Source organism: Pholcus phalangioides, unplaced genomic scaffold (assembly GCF_987345545.1).
Source record: "Pholcus phalangioides strain wild (caught in Gottingen) unplaced genomic scaffold, Ppha-v1.0 ptg000039l_1, whole genome shotgun sequence".
NCBI lineage: Eukaryota > Metazoa > Arthropoda > Arachnida > Araneae > Pholcidae > Pholcus > Pholcus phalangioides.
Window position 1 is genome coordinate 13,482,429 of NW_028301625.1, and position 20,330 is coordinate 13,502,758.

The window sequence follows — 20,330 nt, forward strand, 5'->3', positions numbered from 1 at the left end:
CTTCTGTAATTATATCTCAAATAAGAGGATAAACTAGTTGGGCATGTTATTGGGCATTTTGCCTGTTGTGGCCTTGTATTTATATCAGTTAAGTATTTAATTTCTAGTCTTTAGCCCCCTATCTTGAACATTCATTTCAAAAAAATTCACCAAAAATTTGGAATTTTTTTTACTGTTTTATTATTTTCATTATACAGTGGAACTTTGGTGTACGAGCATAATTCGTTCCATGAACCTGCTTGTGATCCAAATCATTCATATATCGAAACAAAATTTTCCATAAGAAATAATGGAAGCTAACATGATTTGTTCCACAGTTATTCATTCACATGAAAACAACTGATAAAAGCCATATTTAATTAATAATACAACACAAGAATAGTATAATAAATATGCAATACAATAATATGATAAACAATACAATAATGTCGTAAAGTATAATACAATAATGTCGTAAAGTATAATACAATAATGTCGTAAAGTATAATACAATAATGTCGTAAAGTATAATACAATAATGTCGTAAAGTATAATACAATAATGTCGTAAAGTATAATACAATAATGTCGTAAAGTATAATACAATAATGTCGTAAAGTATAATACAATAATGTCGTAAAGTATAATACAATAATGTCGTAAAGTATAATACAATAATGTTTAACAAATTAACTTACTCAAACAACGAGAGAGGGAAAGACTAGTCTTTAGAACCACTTATAAACTCTTTGTTATCTGCTAGTTCACTGCAATTTTTTTTATGTTTGTATGACTTTAGCAAGGAACCTATCCAGTAACACTTGCTTTTGCCTATTTTTCAGGATTTCCTGAAATGGGAAATTACATTGTTGTTAGACAGATTCATTCCTTGCACTGGTACAACATTATTTGGGTTCTTTTCTACAAAATTTTTCATGGCTTCCCACATTTTACACATCTCTCTAATCTCATTTGAAGTGAGGGATTCCTCTTCATTTCCTTCTTTCTCAGATGATATCTTGTCCATAAGCTTTTGCTGTTATGGTGTTGGAGATCCATTAGTTTACTCTGTCTGTGGTCAAGTGTGGTCAACTCTTGACCACGTTCCTGTAATAGTTCTTGGATATTTTCCTCATTCACCTGCAATCCCAAGATCCTCTACAAACACTGAATCTCTTCCACAACTGGTGGCTCCTATTAATGAACTAAATAATAGTATAACAATAGTATAATAAATATACAGTCACCCCTCAAAGTCACATTCAATGATAGCGTCAGCCTACAGTTTTCTCCGCCCGAAATTGAGGGCCCTCTTTGTGCCATTAATGATCTTCAGGCAGCACAGGATGTGGAAATGTTTTTTCCAAAACTCAGAAGGTAAGGTTTGATCCGTTTGGCATGGAGACCATGTGGAAGAATATTACCCCACAATCCCATAGTATGTGTGTGGGTGAAAGTGAAAAATGATAGGTTCAGTTGTGATCACATGAAATTTTGAGTAGAAAAATTACAAAATGTTCTCATCTTGCAAATCACGCATGAACTGAAGTTCCACTGTGTCAATGAAAAAGTTAGAGAATGGTGATTTTGTGTAAAAAAAAAAAATAATAATTTTAATTTAAAAACTATCATTTATTAAATTTAATAACTGTTACATAATTGCATTTTGACATAATGTAAAAAATCAATCGATCACACAATTAATGATTGAGTAGATGGGTCGTAGACAAAAAACACTAATATTTCTCTTTCCCCAATCCAGTTTGGACATCATGAATATTGCATGTTTGGTAAGGAGTTAATAGTCCTGTTCCATTTCATACAGTGAAACCTCTCTAAGACAGCCACTTGGGGCTCTGTGGAGAAATTGCCAATCTATGAAGGTGGCAGTCAAATAGATGTTATGTGATCGCAGAAATTAGGGTATCAGTTGTTACAACAAAGTAGTCTTATTGCTTTATCATCACAAAAACGAATTAAATTTTAAATGCCAATATTTCAAAAGGTATATGGTGTAGATAAAAGTCAGTGGTATATCTATGGATACATCTTAAACATAAATCCAACTATACCCCATAGATAAAAATGCATCTTCAAATTTATGTACCTGTACGTAACTGTGTGAAGGATATAGCCAATTTTAAGACTGGGAATTTAGGTACACTCTACCCCTTTAGGGATACGTAAATATCATAAAAAAAAAATTAATTTAGAAATTTTGCATTTATTCACTAAAAAACAAAAATTCAAATAAAAAATTTTGCATTTGTTCTCCAAAAGAAAAAAATTAATACATATTTCAAATAAAAAATTTACATTTGTTCACACACAAAAAAATTTTCAAATTGAATAAAAGGTTTTTGGAGAAGTTTTCTGATAATGAATTTGGGTTTAAAAATGATGCAGGTGTTTTAGTGACTTCAAATGGACAAAATAGTCTACCTATATGTTGGTGAACTTTATTCATCATTGCATTGGATGTCAAGTGTGTAGAGTCAGTTTACCTAACTTCTTCTCTGCTGCTGTGTCTCTAGCACAATAATATGCTCTTCACCAATTCCACTATTAACCATTTATTGTGGAGAAATACTAGTTTTCATTGCATTGCATGTAGCAGGGAACTTAGATAAACAAACAAATATAAATGTGTCAATATATTAAGAGGTAAGGAAAGATGAGTCCAAAGAGTGCATGAATACGAATACTTAGGGGTAACAATACAGGATGACTTGAAATGGAATAATCATTGCGATAAAATAACAAAAAAATTCGATTTTACACAGCTCTTTTATACAAGCTCAAATATTTGATAAGGGAGGATTTTTAGAAACATGTCTTTTACGCGTTGGTTTTTTCAATTATAGCTTATGGTTTGTGTGCGTGGGGTGGAGCATACCATTGTAATATCATGCAACTAAGTAACACATATAACAAGGTAAGAAATATGCTAACACAGGCCTATACTGGAAACGATAGGAAAATTAACTGTCACACACTAGCTATACATCAGATAATTATATATTTACAGAACGATAAACTTTGCAACGAAAAATAAAAATTTGCTTCAGAGAAACACAAATAGAACAGCAGCGAGATTCAAACATGATTTTGAAGTGAAGAAAACAAAAGCATCTCTTTCAAAAGTGTTTCTCATTTACTGCTCCTAACTTATGAATTCATTTCAGTCAAAAAAACCAACTACTAATAATACTAACGACAAATATGAGATTTTCATATATGCAAAAAGCATTCAAAATTATAATGACATGTTCTGAAACTTAGAAGGATCAACTTTGCCCAAGAATATTGAGAAGACACCAATGAATAACGCAAATACATGAAAAATAAAAGTCCACAGTTGATTTAGATTTTTACGAAAGCACATATATGCAGGCCTTCAAAAATACACTAGTTAACGATAATAAATCTACACCCCCGATCGCAACACCATGGCTTAAATTCATTTCGAGCGGGAATTACAAGAAAATTCAAATAGACCAATTGGATAGCACTATTTCGCAAGTGTCCAATCAGGACGCTGCATTAGTATCTCATGCAGGCTCACAGCTTCATTCTGACCACGACGTTTGAAGTGAACAGACGTACTTCTTCCGCTGAGCAACCGAGCATTAAGATTTGGTATTCAACCCAAGTGGGAAACTCGGTCAGCGTGACTAGTGGTTAAATTTTCCTCTGAAGACAGCACCCATTGGTGTTGAAATGCATTAGGACTTTTATTTTCCGTGTATTTGCCTTATTCGTTGGTGTCTTCTCAATGTTCTGAAACTGTCCATAAAAAAGCTAGATAAATATAAAATTAACAATTTTTTTTATTTTTATGTGTATTAATGTTGTACCCAGAATATATACTCACATCACCTTGTTTAAATTTCACTAAATATGGATTGTCATTGTACATTGAACTGTTATGCATCATGTCTTAAATTTCTTATGTTTTTTTTTCTATAATTACACTTGGCGGGGCTCACAATGGTGGCAAAAAAAATGTAATACAATTTCTTTTTGGCTTCCTGGAAGGACTTAGTGTCCCTTGGGGTGGGCTACATAGTGTATATTCCTTATATGTGTGTGTGTGTGTCTTTTTCTTTTTCTTTTGTATTCCTTTTCGTGTATTATTGTCCAGTATCTGTGTAATGTGTGTGTGTATTTGTTTGCTTACAATAAAAGGTAAGTCAGTAAAAGCTTTTAGCCCTTTGTCATCTTCTACAATATTAAATGTGGCATACATAAATCTGTTAGATTTGTTGGTATTTTTCTGGTTCCCTCATATACTAGAGGGGTGATGAAAGGATGGCGCACACTGTGAGAAATTTTTCGCGAACCACCCCTGGCAACAGATTAGGTGTTGGATTTCATATGGATGTTTTTTTTTCCTTCAATCCTTTTGATTAAATTACTCTAACATAGGCATACACAGAATTTTCTCTGGGGGGTTTAAGTTTTTTCGGCAAAATAACACTATAATTTCGACTTGGGGGGTTAGAACCCCAAAACTCTCCCTTTGTGTACGCCAATGTACTCTAACAATATTTAAAATTAATCAAGCCATGTATAGATTTATGATTCTGTTTGTGCATTTATTATTGCTTGTGTGAGTTTAAAATGTTCAGAAATTGTACATTATTTCAGGAGAAGCATTTATAATTAAAAGCATTTAATAACTGATTCATATGATGGAAGTATATATATGAATAACTATATTGATTTTGCTTTTTTATATGTTTAGGATCCTGTGGCTGAAGATGGAGGAAGCTATAGATGTAATGCTGTCAATGATTTAGGAGAAAGCAATGCTAATATTGCTCTAAATTTTCAAGGTCAGTGAGTAACAAACTTCCTATAAACTTTTTTAAACATGAATTTACAACTATGTTTGCATAACATACTGATCATGGGGGACCCAGGGATGATGAGATACTTGTCATGTACCCTGGGCTGCACCCAAAAGATGTTCGGAAGTGTCACGAAATTGATACCTGATTGTGCCTTGGTAACATCCTTTGAGAGTTACATGCCTGGTTCGAAATATCCAGTTAAAGCAGACAACAAGCAAGAAATGAAAACAAGTTTTTTCACACTGATTACTTTATTACATTAGTTGATTTTGTGATATTACATTAACAAGTTAACTTTCAATTTTTTTTGTGAAGATCAATTTTACATTTAAGTTGTCGCTTCAAAAATTCATTTTAGTAGATGTGGGTGGATCTCACCATTGGAAGTCTATGTTCTGCTGAACATCTCCTTTCCAGTCATAGACCAGGGCGAACACGGTGCAGATCCATCCACGCCAGTAGAATCAATTGAACAACAGAGTCCCAGAGCCCAAGCTGAGTCATCAGCAGCCAACACCAAGCAAAGATCTCTCAGAGATCACAGATGAGAAAGTCCTCAAAAATAAGCCAGGTCAATGTTGTAAAATGGATAATATAACTGGATGTCTAAGTCAGCATAAGTAGACCTTTTCACCGATAATCCATTCAGGGTTTCGTCACCCAGAGCAGGCAGCTAGTCATTACACCAGTGCTGTAAAACTCGTAAAGATTTATTAGACTTTCATTATAAAAACATTTCATGATAAAATCATTTTCACCATACCAGCCGGGAACTAGAGAACAAATTATTCAAGTTGGAGCATGACTTTTTGTTTAATGACCTCAACCGATCAGTTTAAGCTACCCAAGTAGCAAAGCATAAAACAAGAAGTAGTTGGATTAATAGTTGTGGAGAAAAGAGAACGATCATGACAGCATACAGCCGGTATTTAAAGAGGAAACTCCCTGCTACATGTGTCTGGACAACCCAATCTGCTTCAAGGTAATTTAATTTATGTATCATGATCATAAGCCGGCAACATCACGATTGGCCTCGATCGTCGCCACATGACCACAGCTGCAGATTGCCAACGAAAAACAATAAACGTAAACATTTATGTTTTTAAGTGATGACGACTTCAGACTTTTATGCTGGGGGGGGGGGGGGGGGCTATGTATACATTATATTCCCCCCGGCCAACAGAAAGACCCTGTTTTCCTAACAATGCACTACTCTGGGAGAAAAAACCTGTCAAATACATTTTATATACATATACACTCAGAATTATCTAATCCCGCATGAAATCACTATACAAAATACAAAAATACACAATATTCCTAGGGCCCTGCCCTGCCAACCTTTCAAAAACCTCAAAAAATTGCGGTAGATACAAATGTGTAGGTACTACAGCAAGCATCTTCACCCAGTTAATCGCAAAAACACCCATAATGCTCTATGCCCATGTCCGATTTCATGCTTATGAGCACTTAATCAACGTCCCTATCAAACACTTTGAACAAATTGTATTCAACGATCAAATCATTCTGATTTTTCATGCATTCATATGTCAAACTTGCCATAAGGGTGCTCTCCTTTTGATGATGGGTACAGGCTGTGCTCCCAACTAAAAAAGGGTTGAAAACCTCTGTACTAGAGAAACAGCAGCAAAATAATCATAGAGCATGTTGTTACAGCATTAATGCCCCCCTCCCCCAAAGAGTTAGTGCCCAACCTCTCGGACATAAATAAAGTCAGATTCTGCCATTTGAAATAAATTGTAGGTCAATTCCTCTTGTTTACAGGAAATTACCATAATAAGACAAAAATGATCAGATGATCAAACATATCTGTCATAAAACATACTTTTGTCATTTGTGTTGCCATCTACCAGCATTCACAAGAGATCTCTCCTAACCTGGGGGGTAAACAATCTCTGCAGTCCAACTACTAGTCGGGGGACCGAAATTAAGTTCACCACTTCAACTACCGGTAGTAGAGAGAAACCACAAACTACCGGTCCTTAAGGTCTCGTGACATGAAATAGTAGTTAGAGGAGAAATTTTTTTTTTTCGAGAGTAGCAAATCAGAATGTCGTTTGAAGCCTACAACTAATATTACAGTCTACCATCACAGGAAAGTCACTAAGTCCCAGAAAAGTCACGGAATGAGAAAAAGATCACAGAAGTCCCAAAAAAGTCACAAAATTTGAGCGAAGGTCACAGATTTTTTTGATTCTTCAGAGCTTTTTTTTTTTTCGATTTTTTCCCTAAAATCTAGGCTTTGGAGAAGCTGTGGCATTCAATATTTCTTTCTTCTCTCCCAGGTTCTATTCATTCTTTTTTTTGCCCCGGAGTGATGGATGGGTGAGTAGCAACAGAAAAGAACAATGCCAATATGTAGCCACCCTACATTGGGGCAGACATTATATGTTTGCAGCAAAAAAGCTATTTAGACTGGATGAACAAAAAAGTACATTTCTTTCTTACATTACAGATGTTGAAACATCTGTAATATTCCCCCTAAAGCAGTGTTCTCAGGATCACGTGATAATTCCTAGAGGAGGAGGGGTACTGTAATAGACAACGGCAGTATGGAATTCTCTTGGGAACAATATTGGTTTTCCGTAGAAAGGACATGATCTTCCCCCCACATCGGGCAGCAGGGCTGTTGAATCTTTGGCAGGTCCACAAGCCAGAGTTTTCACTGAGGGGACCCTCTGTAATAAATTTATAGCATAAAAAAACAATGATGGTGATTGTCCCAGGCCTTGGAGCTGCAGCCCTGTCAGCACCATCCTTGTCGAGGGGAAAGGTGAAAGGGCACCAATTTTTTCCCCCTGTGTCAAAATTATCATCCATTTATTTATTTATTTTGATTGCGTCAATCTGTACCGACTAGCTATAGCGAATGACGAAATCGTACAGTATACACATGCAAGAGAACGAGAGTTCAAGGGAAGGCCGACATCAGACTCTAAATTGTGTTGCGACATAACTTTTAGGCTGAATTTAAAAGAGTACCACAGTGCTTCTAAAAGTGTGCACCAGGGCTCCTAGGAGCATCGTGGCGAGCTCAAAATATGGATTTGTGCACATAAAACCTATGCTTTAAAGTGGTTATTTTATATGGTGAAAAACTGCCAAACTTCTTAGGAAGCCACCGATGAGCCATGAATTACGTAAGGGAGGCAGCTGATAAAGAACCATTGGAATGCGGTAACAATCTTGTGATCTAGACAAGAGGTCTTTAACCTTTTTCCAGTCGTGAGTACTGCCTGTACCCATCATCAAGAGCGCTCTTATGTCATGTTTGACATACAAATGCATGAAATCCGGATGAATTTAATAATTGAATGTAATTTGCACTAGGTGTTTGAATGAAATGTTGATCAATTGTTCGCGTGCACCAAATCGAACATGAGCATCAAGCTTTCTGGGTGCTTCGGGAAGCACCATGGTGCTCGTTAACAACGGATTGAAGATGCCTGATGTAGATGGACACTTAAGCATGACGATAAAGCAAATAAGAAGCATCTAATATTCGACTTCAAAAAATGTGAATAGGAAAAGAAATATGTGAAATCCATCCTTCGAAAGGGCCCTTGGTTGGTCTAGTGCAGTGTTCCTCAACCGCTGGGCCCTGTCATCTGCCAAATTGGGACATGAGTGATTTATTGCTTCATTTTTACCCATTTATTTCCCATTAATCTTTTGTATGCCCAGGCCTTCCAATCAAGAAAAAGAAATCAGCCATGCTGCAGGATTCCAAAGATTGAGAAACACTGGTCTAGTAGCCCCACATCTTGCAGTAGGGCCCCCCCCCCTAAGCTGAGATCTTTGGTGGGCTCAGGCCAAATTTTTCACCGGCCCCATGTAGTGAATTTATAGTGTGAAAAACAAAAATGAGAATTATCTCATTTAGAGTCCCCGAGCTGGGGATCAGCCCTCTACTGTGCTCCCCTCCCAATTGGAAAATTGACTGGACTATGTTTGTGCCCTTGAATGATGGTTTCGGCTCTCGTATATAAGAAACGTTTCTTCTATTTTTTATTTTATCTTCGCCAATACGTTTTGCCTGTGCACGCTAATGCAATCAGTAAAGAAATGGGCTTATTCGTGCACATCCCTGTCTATCCGTGTTTCATTTTTGTCTTCTCCAGCTGTCTTGGCTCAGCGCAGAGTTGCACATCCCTGTCTGGCGATGCGCATAGATTCCGACAGCAAACTGTCAATTTCAACAGTTATCGCCAACCGACGTTGAACTGACTGAACAAGCTGCTTAACACTCACATCTTGCTCCATCCAGTGGTCTAGTGATCTTTTGCTCTGTTTTGAGCCCACTATTGCTATGCATCGCAGCACAACGCTGCTGTTGTGCACACAGTTTAATATTGATCAATAGTGTGTTCAGTAGTTTTGCATTCACAGAACGCATTTTCAACAAGCGCAGGTGGGCGTACGGAGCTGGCTTCGGAAAGTTTTGTCATATGTAGCGAAGAAACTCCAATATGACAAAAAACATTGATGACGGGTGGGGGTCTAGGGTTGCCAGACGTCCGTATATACGACTTGCAAGGGCTTATGCAGGAATGGATTGCATTGAATATTCACGATAACCTGAGGGCTTAGGCAATTTTGCAAAGTTGGTTGAAGCCATGAGTGGGGATACAGGGGTGAGAGCAATGAAGACGATCGCTCCCCCCATTAAAAAAATTACTGGCGTAGGCATAAGAGCAAAAGGTGGGCATTAGTCCCTCACCTTGTTAAGGAAACAACCTGTATCCACTTTATGCTTTTTTGCTTTTTTGTTGGGGGTGGGGGAAGGCTTGTGTTTCTTGAGTCCTTAGGATCCAGTTTCTATGGGGCATTGTATTTAAATCAACTTTAAAAGTTTTTAAAAATTTGAAACAAAATTCTGGTTTTTTTTTTTTTTTGTTAATTTACTTGCGTTCCCCCTTTCATTAAGACCCTCTATTTTATTAACCCAAACCCCCCTAGGTGGTTGCTATTCACAGTTTGGGAACAACTGATGTAAGAAAACAGTGCAGCATGGCTCATTTTGTCAAATGCAAGGCTCCCACTCATCCTACTTTTCATGCTTTTTGGTAAAATGTCCCACTTTGTCCTACTTTGTCTACTTTTTTTAACAAAATCCTATCAACAAAATTTGTATAATTGATTTTAATTGAGAAGCAAATCATAGACATAATGCCAAATAATACAAATGTAGTAGATTGCAATTAATTATTCTGCCAAAGCAGAAATTGTATTGTTCTTAAGGTTATTTGGGGGCAGGGTGTATGTGGACCATTTGGTGGTTTAGTAATTTTTCATTTGCTTACTTTGAGGGTTCTACAAGAAGAGCAGTCATTAAAAACTTCTGCCTAGTTGAAAAAAAAATATTTGTATTTACTAATTCATGGTCTTGCACAATAACTAACATTCATCATTCAAAATTACGGTGCACATTTTGTGTATAGGTGAAACAACAGTTTGCGTAACAAAGCAGTTGGGTACATAAACCTATTCTAGGTTTTGTGACTTTGATGATACCTAAGCATTCAATTTTCTTCTGTATTTTTAGGGCATGCAGAGGCACAACCAATATTTACAATGCTCAAGTAAAGAGCTAGAAATGAAAGTGCTTCATTTGTCAAAAACGATTACGCTGGCATTGACCACTAAAATTCAAACAAATTCTTTTTAAAAGGGATGGACAACGTAGCAAAACCATCTGGTCCACCTTGACTCATTTATATCGTACCTTGTAATTTGGAAGTGGTATCAAAAGAGCGTCATTCTTAAAAAAATTACATATCTTCATAGTTTGCCATGTGCATTGTCAAAGAGAGTTGACAGATAGACTGTGTGACTCCCATAAAAGAATGCAATATATATTTGATCATTTGATCATTATTGTTGCACCACAGTCATTTTCTGCGCACGAGCGCTAATTAGACCGGGACTTAGAATTTATTGCCGGTTCCAAACAGCAGGCTTGTTTTTTATACTCATCGAGAGGTTGGTGCGCTAATCCCTCGATGGGGGGGGGGGGACTCCCTGCGGTGGCAATTTTTTCTGTGGTCATGTCGCCGTTTTTATTGTACCCCTGTGTCAGGAAAGTTTTCTGACAAGGACAAACCGGGTATCGAACTCGCAACACCTCTAAACATCCTTTGATACTTTAAGCGAGTATCTTATCGACCTGGGCTACCGCGCCCTGTAATATATATATTGTGAGGAGAGCAGAAAAGGATTATTAGTGATAAAGACCTTGCTAAAAGACCCTATTTTGGCCAAAATTTTTTTTTTTTTTTTTTTTAACTAAGTCATTTCTGTCAGTTTGCTTTGGCTTAAGTCATTCTTACAGGATACTGAAATAGTGTGCTATGAAAAAAAAATTAATTTAAAAATTTTTCAAAAAAATTTCTTTTTGATTTTTTTTTTATTATGCCATGATTATGTTCTCTAAGGGAGGTACCCTCCCCCATCCTACTTTTTCTAATTTTTTGAGTGGGAGCCCTGCAGGTTTTCGCCTCACAGAATTTCACTTTTGGTATTTGGTAGACACCCTGTATTAATTATTTGACAGTCATTTTTCTGCAGTGGTGGTGGCAGCAATTTCATGTTTACAACTGATTGTAAATAAAATTTTGTCAAGGAATTTTTTTTTTCTCGTCATAAATTCTTGTCACCCTTGCTTTGCAATTTATTATCTTTCACACTAATATTGCAAACTCGTTTACTTATTTTGTAAAAGTATGAGGACGCAGTATTTTTCATTTTATGGACCTTATTTTTTAGAATAATATTCAGTATATATATAATAAGAGTAAAAATATTTTTCGTGTCGAGTTCATCGGCCCCACACTTTAAATTTCCCAAAGGACCTGTGCTTTTGGATACTTGAAGAAACAAGTATCTAGGGGCCCCCAGCTGTGCGTAGAAGTCGGTCTCATATTGATGAAACCAAACTTTGAAAAAAAAGTTTAATTTTCATAACAAAATATAAGATTCTAAATTAAGGTGGCGAGCACTGATTGAGACCCCCACTCAGAGCACCTGTTCACTTGAGGGCCCTGCTGAATACTATTTTTAATATTAAGTGCCACTTAAAGATCAATTCATTAAACAATTTTTTTTTGATTATCCATTTTTATTGCTTCCAAATATTCAGCATTGAAACAATGAACTGCAAATTCTTTTTGGAGAAACTAAATTTTAAATTATTGACAATTTCTAATTAAAAATGATTAACTGCCTTACAGCTTATTGTAATTCTGTATTTTGAACTATGGGTTTTTTCTCAGTGTTAAAAAGTATTATCAGAACATGATTTTCTATGAATGAGCACTTACCTGTTAGTGCAAGTTAATACTTCGATATTTTAAAAATATATGTACATGTATATTAAAGATGCTTTACCAATCCATCTGTTTCATACTTAGCCTCCAACAAATAACTTCACCTGATAACTTTCATTTGACTGTATACTTCATTTCAGTTGCTTATTAATAGAAACATGAATTAAATCACAAAACTTGCACACATGATTTGTCATACAAAAACATATTATTTCAAACATATGTTAAATTAACAATCACAATTTATTCATTGCACGTTTATTAGAAATCACAACATTTTAAGAATAGAATAAATTTTCTGGGATTCATTAATTTTCATCTGCATCTTCAAATGTTGATTTACCTGAAATTAGAATGAGAGAAAAAAACCCTTTTAATAAAAGGCCTTTATTATGCTTATCAATCTTCAAATATGCTGTACATTCTATTTTGAATTATAACACAGTACACATAAGTTGTGCACAACAGCACTTTGTCAACATTGAGGCGACTCGCCTCTATTTTATCACAGTAAGAACCAAGATGCATCAAATCAACAGTGTTTTGTAAGGGAGGCCTGGCATTGCACACAGATTCACATGTTCATGTCTAGATGTGTTTACCTAGGGCTTGACAAATCCCAGGAGCCAAATCACCATGGCAAAAAAAGAAAATTTGTGTTGGCGCCTAAAATTTTCTATGTATGATCAGAAAATTTTTGGAATTTATGTCTGTGCATCTTCTAATATGAGGAAGTGCTGGAAAAATTGAACATTTTATATGAACATGTCTGTGCATCTTCTAACATGAGGAAGTGCTAAAAAAGTTGAATAAATTTTTTTTTTGGACTATATCTCTTTAAAATATGCTTGGCTGCCAAGAAATTTGGCTGACACCTAAAATGTTTTTCAATTTTTTTAGCCTTGTTTCTACCCTAAAATTTTGTTCACAGACAGATTAAGCAAAAAACATTATTGGCAAGCAGCTTACTTCGTATTTTCACTCTACTTTTAGGTTTGCTCTAAAACACCTTAGCAACCTCTTATGAATCAGGGAACCCCCCATTTAAATTAAAATAAAAAATTTGCAGTGTTGTATGGTTCACTTATAGTTTGAAAAATATGTGGTAGATGGCAGCACTATAACAAGCATTACACAGAAACAAGCTTCCCGTTAGGTTCACAACACAGACACGCACATTCCAACATGCACCAATTGGTTAGAAGTTCCGCAGAGGAATATGGACGAAGCACATATGGGGGTTAGTAGTAGTAGTGTTGTATGGTGTCACTGTAGTTATAAGGTATGATGCTATTTGCTAAGTAATATTGATTGTTTCAATATTCCCATTCACAAAATTTGCTCATCAGTGCATATAATTATAATTTTTTTCATAGAATCATTGTTTTTCAATTAGAAAAATGCCTAAGGTTGTTTTTTTTGTATGTCTTTCCTTGCATCTATTCCACTAGGGTTGTTGATACAAATGAGATCGGTGAAAATGTGGCGATATAATGTTGAAATTTGTGTCATTAAATCCTGCAGGAAAATACTTTTATTTTACATGAAAATAATAATGTAAACCGTTGCTTATATAAAGGCAAATATATAGAATTAAAATTACCTATGTTTGCTTTGGAACCACTTTTTGGCCCCTTGAATTGCTCCATGGAAACCTTCACATAAGTTGGCAGCTAGCTGCAGCCAAGTTCCTAAGAAACAAAATTTTTTTAGAGTTACAAAAATCTCACAAATGTATATACATATGCATTAGCTGTTTACTAGCAGCATGGCTAAAAAGTAAATGCTTGTTAAATTCCATAAAGTCTCAAAATCTTCTGTTTTAAACTTCTAATAAAAAAATTTGTCCAATCAAAGATAATTAATTTCCAGAAAAATTCTCAAAGGTATCTGTGTTCACCTATATACATAAAATCAAATACAATTTTCAGCAAAAAATCATATTTGAACACAACAAGGCCATAGCTTACCTCCAGGGGTTGTGAATTCTAACACAATTGACATGTTTTAAAAAAGTGTGATGGACACATTGGGAGAAATTGAGAAGCTATCCATAGTTAGATAAGACAACCATGATTTTTTTATGTTATTAAATTTATTATTTAATAACATAATTTTCTAATATAACATAAATTATTATTTTCTTATATTATTAATTATTTTAGAGATATATGCTTTTATATTAGGTTGCTGTATTTTAGTTATATTTGACATCTATATTTTATGGGCATCTTTTTTCAGCCACTCCATTGGGTAGTTTGTCTGTTGTGGTATTGTATAAATATAAGAAAAACCACAATTTCTTTTTTTGTAATATGAAAATAACACACTTGATGAACAATGGCTGTCAATTCAATGGTTTAACAGAAGATTTATCACTTATATTTGTTGTCAATATTCAGACATAGCAACACTTCGTCTAGAAGGAAGGAATGGGCATTGAAAATTAAGAAGACCAAAAATAAGAAACTGGCAGAATTTTGAAAAATGTCTAATTCAAGCATTCCTCAACTTCTAACACTTTTAGTGTGTTTTAGAGTGAGGATCATCAGCAGAATTTTTCCTTTTCCATGGGCCATGTTCTTTATTTATTATATTTTGCTGGGAAAAAATGTCCTAAAGAAAACTTTTCACTGTCAAAGTTGAATAAAAACTGAATTAATATTCTGTTTCAGACAGATTACTGTTTTATAAAGGTCACAGCACAAATAATCAGAACAGGCTATCTTTTGATTCCGTTAAAGACATTTTTTTTCTCATACAGTGTCTGTTTCAGACAGATTCCACTGTATTTCATGTAAAAAACAACAGCATTTTTTTCCCTCTGATAATTGTTTTAAGTGCTGCTTATTTACCAGAAATTATTGTAGTTTTTTTTTCAAGTGGGACACACTCTAGATATACAACCTCTGACAATAAAGTTTGGTGAATGAAGTCAGAACGGCCGATCTGGCAACACTGGCGAAGAAAAACGCTGCACATGCGTCCCCGTTGTTCAGTTGAGCGTTGTTTGTGTTCCATGAATGACTTGTTTTTCAAAGTGCTTGTTTAGTGCATTGGTTCTTAACTGAGAACAGGAAAATGAATGAACAAAAGATCAATTTAAAGTTTTGTTTTAAGCTTGGCAAGACACCGAAAGAAACTCACGCGATGCTGGTACGTGTTTATGAAGATCAAGCACTGTCCATGAAGGTCAGAGCAGAAAAATCACCCATCAAAACAATGCTTATCACCTTTTTTGATAGTCAAAGCATTATTCACAAGGAATTTCTACCTGAGGGAACGACGATGAATGCTGCAAGGTACATTGAAATTTTGACCCGTTTCATGAAACGTCTACGCAGGGTACGACCTCAGTACGCACAACAAGGTTCACAACAATGCTTGCCCTCACACAGCTAATATTGTCAAACAGTTCCTGACAAAAAAGGGGGTGGTGCAAATTGAACATCCACCATACTCGCCAGATCTCAATCCTCCAGACTTCTTCCTATTCCCACGAGTCAAACTCGCTTTAAAGGGAAAGAGATTTGACGATATTCCTGACATCCAGCGAAATGTGACGAGGCTTTTGAACTCCATCCCAAAAGAAGACTTCTTTCAAAGTTTCCAGGACATGTATAGGAGATCTCAGTGGTGCATAGTAATGGGAGGTGGCTATTTTGAAGGACAGTAAGGTAACTTTCATTAACATTTCATCTACGTTAATGTTACAGGACTATTCACCGAACTTTATTGTCAGAGGTTGTATTATGAAAAAGTTCAATATGCTCTTTGCACAGAGAAATTCATTTGTTAATATGAAATAACTGTGCATTTACATTTTTAATGCTTTGGTATGTGTCCAAGATATTTGGATGGAAGATGGTAGTTCTACCGTAATATTTTTATGGAGGAGTCCCATAGTAGATATTTGGATGAAAGTGTTAGTTCGATATGGTAGATGTTGGATGGAGGTGTTATTGAAGCCTTAACTATTCTAAAATATAAAAAAAACAATTGTTATATTAACATACCAGACTTCCACATGCGTATGGAAAGTTCTGATTATGTTCAAAGCTGGAAAAAAAACTTAAATCAATCTCAAAATAAATCAAGTCTTTTTAAAGCACATTGTTTTTTTTTCTTTCAACATTTGAAAATCTATATTTTAACCCTTTTGTTTATTTTCCTTTATTCATTGATAACTTTTCTTTTCTTCCATTAATATACCTCCTTTAATTTATAACTTCATGTTTTAGGTACAGACAATAAAAGTGAAGGGTTAGCACCAGAGTTTCTGGAAAAACCACATATCATTCCAAAAGATGGTGGTAAGCGAATAATTTTGCAATGCAAAGTTAAAGCTAAACCGACTCCCAAAATGACCTGGTATCATGGAACTAAAGTAGTCAAAGAAACCAATCGTGTTGTTTTTCATGTTGCTGAAGCTATTGGTGATGAATACACAGTTTCTTTAGAGATAAAGGTATGTATAAACCAAGGGTTAAAAACTGGTGTTCTGTGAGAGGCTGGTAAGGCCCTTCAAAGCTTTATAATGGCCTACAATGTCATTGAACTTGTGATTTTTTAAGTTGATTAATTTTTGAATCTTCAATCTTAAAATGGCAGTAAATTCAAAATTTAGCTGACGTCTACATTTATATAAAGGCTTTTTCAAAAAAAAAAATTAGTTCTTGACTCCTAGTTGTTTTAGTTCACAGCTGGGTTGCATCTCTGGCTGCAAGAGCCTTTGAGCTAATTTAGATTTGAAGTATTAATTTTTTATCTCTTCATGTATAATTAGCTTACCTGAGGGCCCCTTCTAAAATTGGAGGCACTGGGAAATTGCCCCAGTTAAGCTCTACATCAGCGGTTCTCCAACTATTGTCTTCCGTGGCTCCCTTACCCTAGTGGACATGTGTGTATCTGCAGCTTCCCAGAATAGTCTCACACAAAACCGCTTCACAGTATTCAATTGTCACTTGTTAATTAGGACAGCTTTTACTTTAAGAACCACTGCTCCACATTATAGTTTCCCAAACTTTTTGTTCCATCTCATTCACTTCTCCACACAAATTTTCCTTTGAATAACCCTCAATTCATGCCAACCCATAGGATCCTATATCAAACCCAAAGCTTCTACCGCCCCACCCCCCCAGGAGGTGCTATTGCCCACTTTGGGTAACCCCACTCTACATAGTTGCAGCCTTTGCTCACAGAATACTGTTTGCATTTGATTTAGTGACCCCTGGTGTAACTATTAATTTTTTTGCTCACTGTTTTCATGTTTTCTATCATTCCACTTACAAGTTTCACCAGCCACAACAAATGCAAAAGAAATACATAAAGAGCTCTCACCCCTTTTTTTATGAACATTAACTATGATCATACTGTCTCTCGACCCTCATGCTAGAAGCACGAATGTACAGATTTTCACTTTTTTTTATCAGCTTGTCAGATACCTTATTTTACTAAGTAAAAGTTTTGTCTGAAATGTGAATGTGTATCACTATCGAAACACATATCCCAAAACATTTCAGGAAAATAATTTCCATAGAGTAATATGAGCAGAATAAACATTCAAACGTCACTTCCCATGTTCTTTTTTTCCCAAGGACATTGCACAGTCATGCTTCTAGCATGATGGGGATCACATATCTTACACTTGCATGGTCATCAAAATTGCGACCACAAGAAAAAATCATCAGAATGAAATAAAGTTTATTACATGTATTATTACTTTCATGAGCCATTGAACAATAAATTTTCACCTCACTAGAATTTTCAGTCAGTCGGTGCACTGCAGACCTTTTTTTTTTACTTTGAAAGCTGTTTGGGATATCATATTTTGAGTAACCATGTTCTTGAATGATTCTTCTCTTTGCTATGGATTCTTGAGTGCATTGTACTTGTCCAAACCTCACACAAACTTCTAGAGTTAGTGTGAGGAAAATAGTGGGTGCTAACTGTTGAGAAGTATTTTCTTTCTCTATTTTCAAAAACCAGATATATCTCTTGGCTATTATCTGATAAGAAGCACTTTGACTTAAATATGTTTAACCTTTGACCGGCCAAATTAAAAATTACACTGCTGGCCACCCAAATTGCAACACCAAGAAAGACAAGAGATATCGCAACAATATTGCATGCTTCCTTCAGGGTGTTGCATTTACGGTGGCCAGCAGTGTAGATTGATAGATTGATTTTTTCTTTTTTTATTTCTTCTTCTGATCCTTTAGTTTAGAGTACCATTTCTCAACCTTTCTGAACCCAAGGACCAATAGAATGTCTGAAATAATTTGACGGACCACTTGTGTCCTGCATTACAGGACATTCCTTTAATTTTGGTTGTTCTGATTTTGTTTTTAAAAAATTATTGAATTTGTAATATTTACTATGGTCATAAATACATGACATTTTCATAGTATATAAATTCATCATCATCATCAACAACAACAACAAAAACCATTTTCAATCCACTGCTGCATGAAGGTCTCCTCTAAATTTTTCCATTCTGTTTTGTCTGATGCTTTAGCATCCAGTTGACTCCAACCACTCTCCTGATCTCGTCAATCCATCTTGCATGGGGACGCCTTCTCGGACGTTCAACACCACAGGGGTACCAATCTAGAACACTTGTGGTCCATCTGTTGTCCTGTCTTCTTGCAATATGTCCAGCCCATTTCCATTTCAAACGTTTAATTCTTTCCATGATATCATACACCTTTGTGTGGTTCCTTATCCAAGTGATTCGTTTTCTGTCTCTCCTTGTGATGCCTAGCATACATCTTTCCATGCTCCTTTGTGTTGTCTGTAGCCTTTGTATCATCTTGCTTGTGAGTGTCCATGTTTCAGTGCCATAAGTCAGTGCTGGTAGCACACACTGTGAAAAACCTTTCTTTTCAGGCATAATGGCATGTAACTCTTCAGAATTACACAGTTTTTGCCAAAAGTGCTCCATCCAATCCTGATCCTTCTGTTTATTTCATTAATGATTCCGTTGTCCATGGTAATTTCTTGTCCCAGGTATACATAGCTTTCTACTTACTTCTTCTATCTGTGTGTTGTTGAGCAAGATTGCCCTCTTCAATGCAAAGGGGTTGAACATAACTTTAGTCTTTTGCAGATTCATTTTAAAGCCCACCTGAATACTTGCATCATTTCTTCTAGTTCGTATGGATTACTGCTGATAACAACAATGTTGTCTGTAAAACGCACGCAAATGGTTGAGAAAAATTCTCCATTTATTTTAATTTCTTTTTTATCCCAATCCAGTTTTTTGAATACATCTTCTAAAACAGCGGTAAAGAGTTTTGGTGAGATAGTATCACCCTGTCTGACTCCTTTTCCGAGTTTAATCTTTGCTTTTCCTTTATCCAAACGAATTGTTGCAGTTGCTTTGTCATATATTTTCTTGATGATATTGTGATGTAAGTCTTCTCTACCCCAATTAAATCTAGAGCTTTAACAACAGCAGATGTGAAGACAGAGTCAAACGCTTTCTCAAAATCAATGAAGACCATACACAATAGTAATCCGTATTCCTTTTGTCTGTTCCCTGATTGTTTGGATGTGATCCATTGCACTGAATTCACTTCGAAATCCTGCCTGTTCTTTTGGTTGAGCTTCGTCCAATTTGGATTCAAGCCTATATGTCAGCACTTTGGTGAAGATTTTATAAATTACTGATAGGAGACTGATTGGTCAATAGTTCTTGATATCCTCTTTTTCACCCTTTTTGTAAAGAAGAACCATCATTGCATTATTCCAATCTTCAGACACATCCGATTTTGTGAGACAATTTGTGAACAAGGCTGCTAGCATACTGGCAAATTCTTCTCCTGCTTTTTTAATACTGTCTATTGAAATCCCATCTTTACCTGGGCATTTCCCTTTTTTCATACATCTTATAGCCTTGTAGACTTCTTCTTTCAGCACAGGTGCTACTTGTACAAATTCGGCTTCACTTTTTTTTATTTCTGCTCCCTTTCCTTTGTTCCGATCCTGTTCTTTATGTTTGTATAAATTATTATAAAATTCCTCAACAATACTAATGATTTCATTTCCATCTTTCCTTTTTAGTGCAAAAATTTCCTTTCTCCCAACACACAGTTATCGTTTTGCTGATTTTAAGCTCCTATTATCTTCCAATGTTTTCTTTACAATGCTTA

General features: G+C 35.5%; 1 protein-coding gene across 4 annotated transcripts in view; it reads left to right on the forward strand.

The window, feature by feature from the left end:
* Positions 1 to 20,330, forward strand: part of LOC149065606 (twitchin-like) — an 834,903-nt gene that overhangs the window by 99,899 nt on the left and 714,674 nt on the right. For all 4 annotated transcript variants that reach the window (XM_089253452.1, XM_089253454.1, XM_089253453.1 and 1 more), the window contains 2 exons: positions 4,726 to 4,816; positions 16,419 to 16,645. In XM_089253452.1, coding sequence (XP_089109578.1) covers positions 4,726 to 4,816; positions 16,419 to 16,645 — 318 coding nt within the window. The remainder of the gene's footprint in view (positions 1 to 4,725; positions 4,817 to 16,418; positions 16,646 to 20,330) is intronic.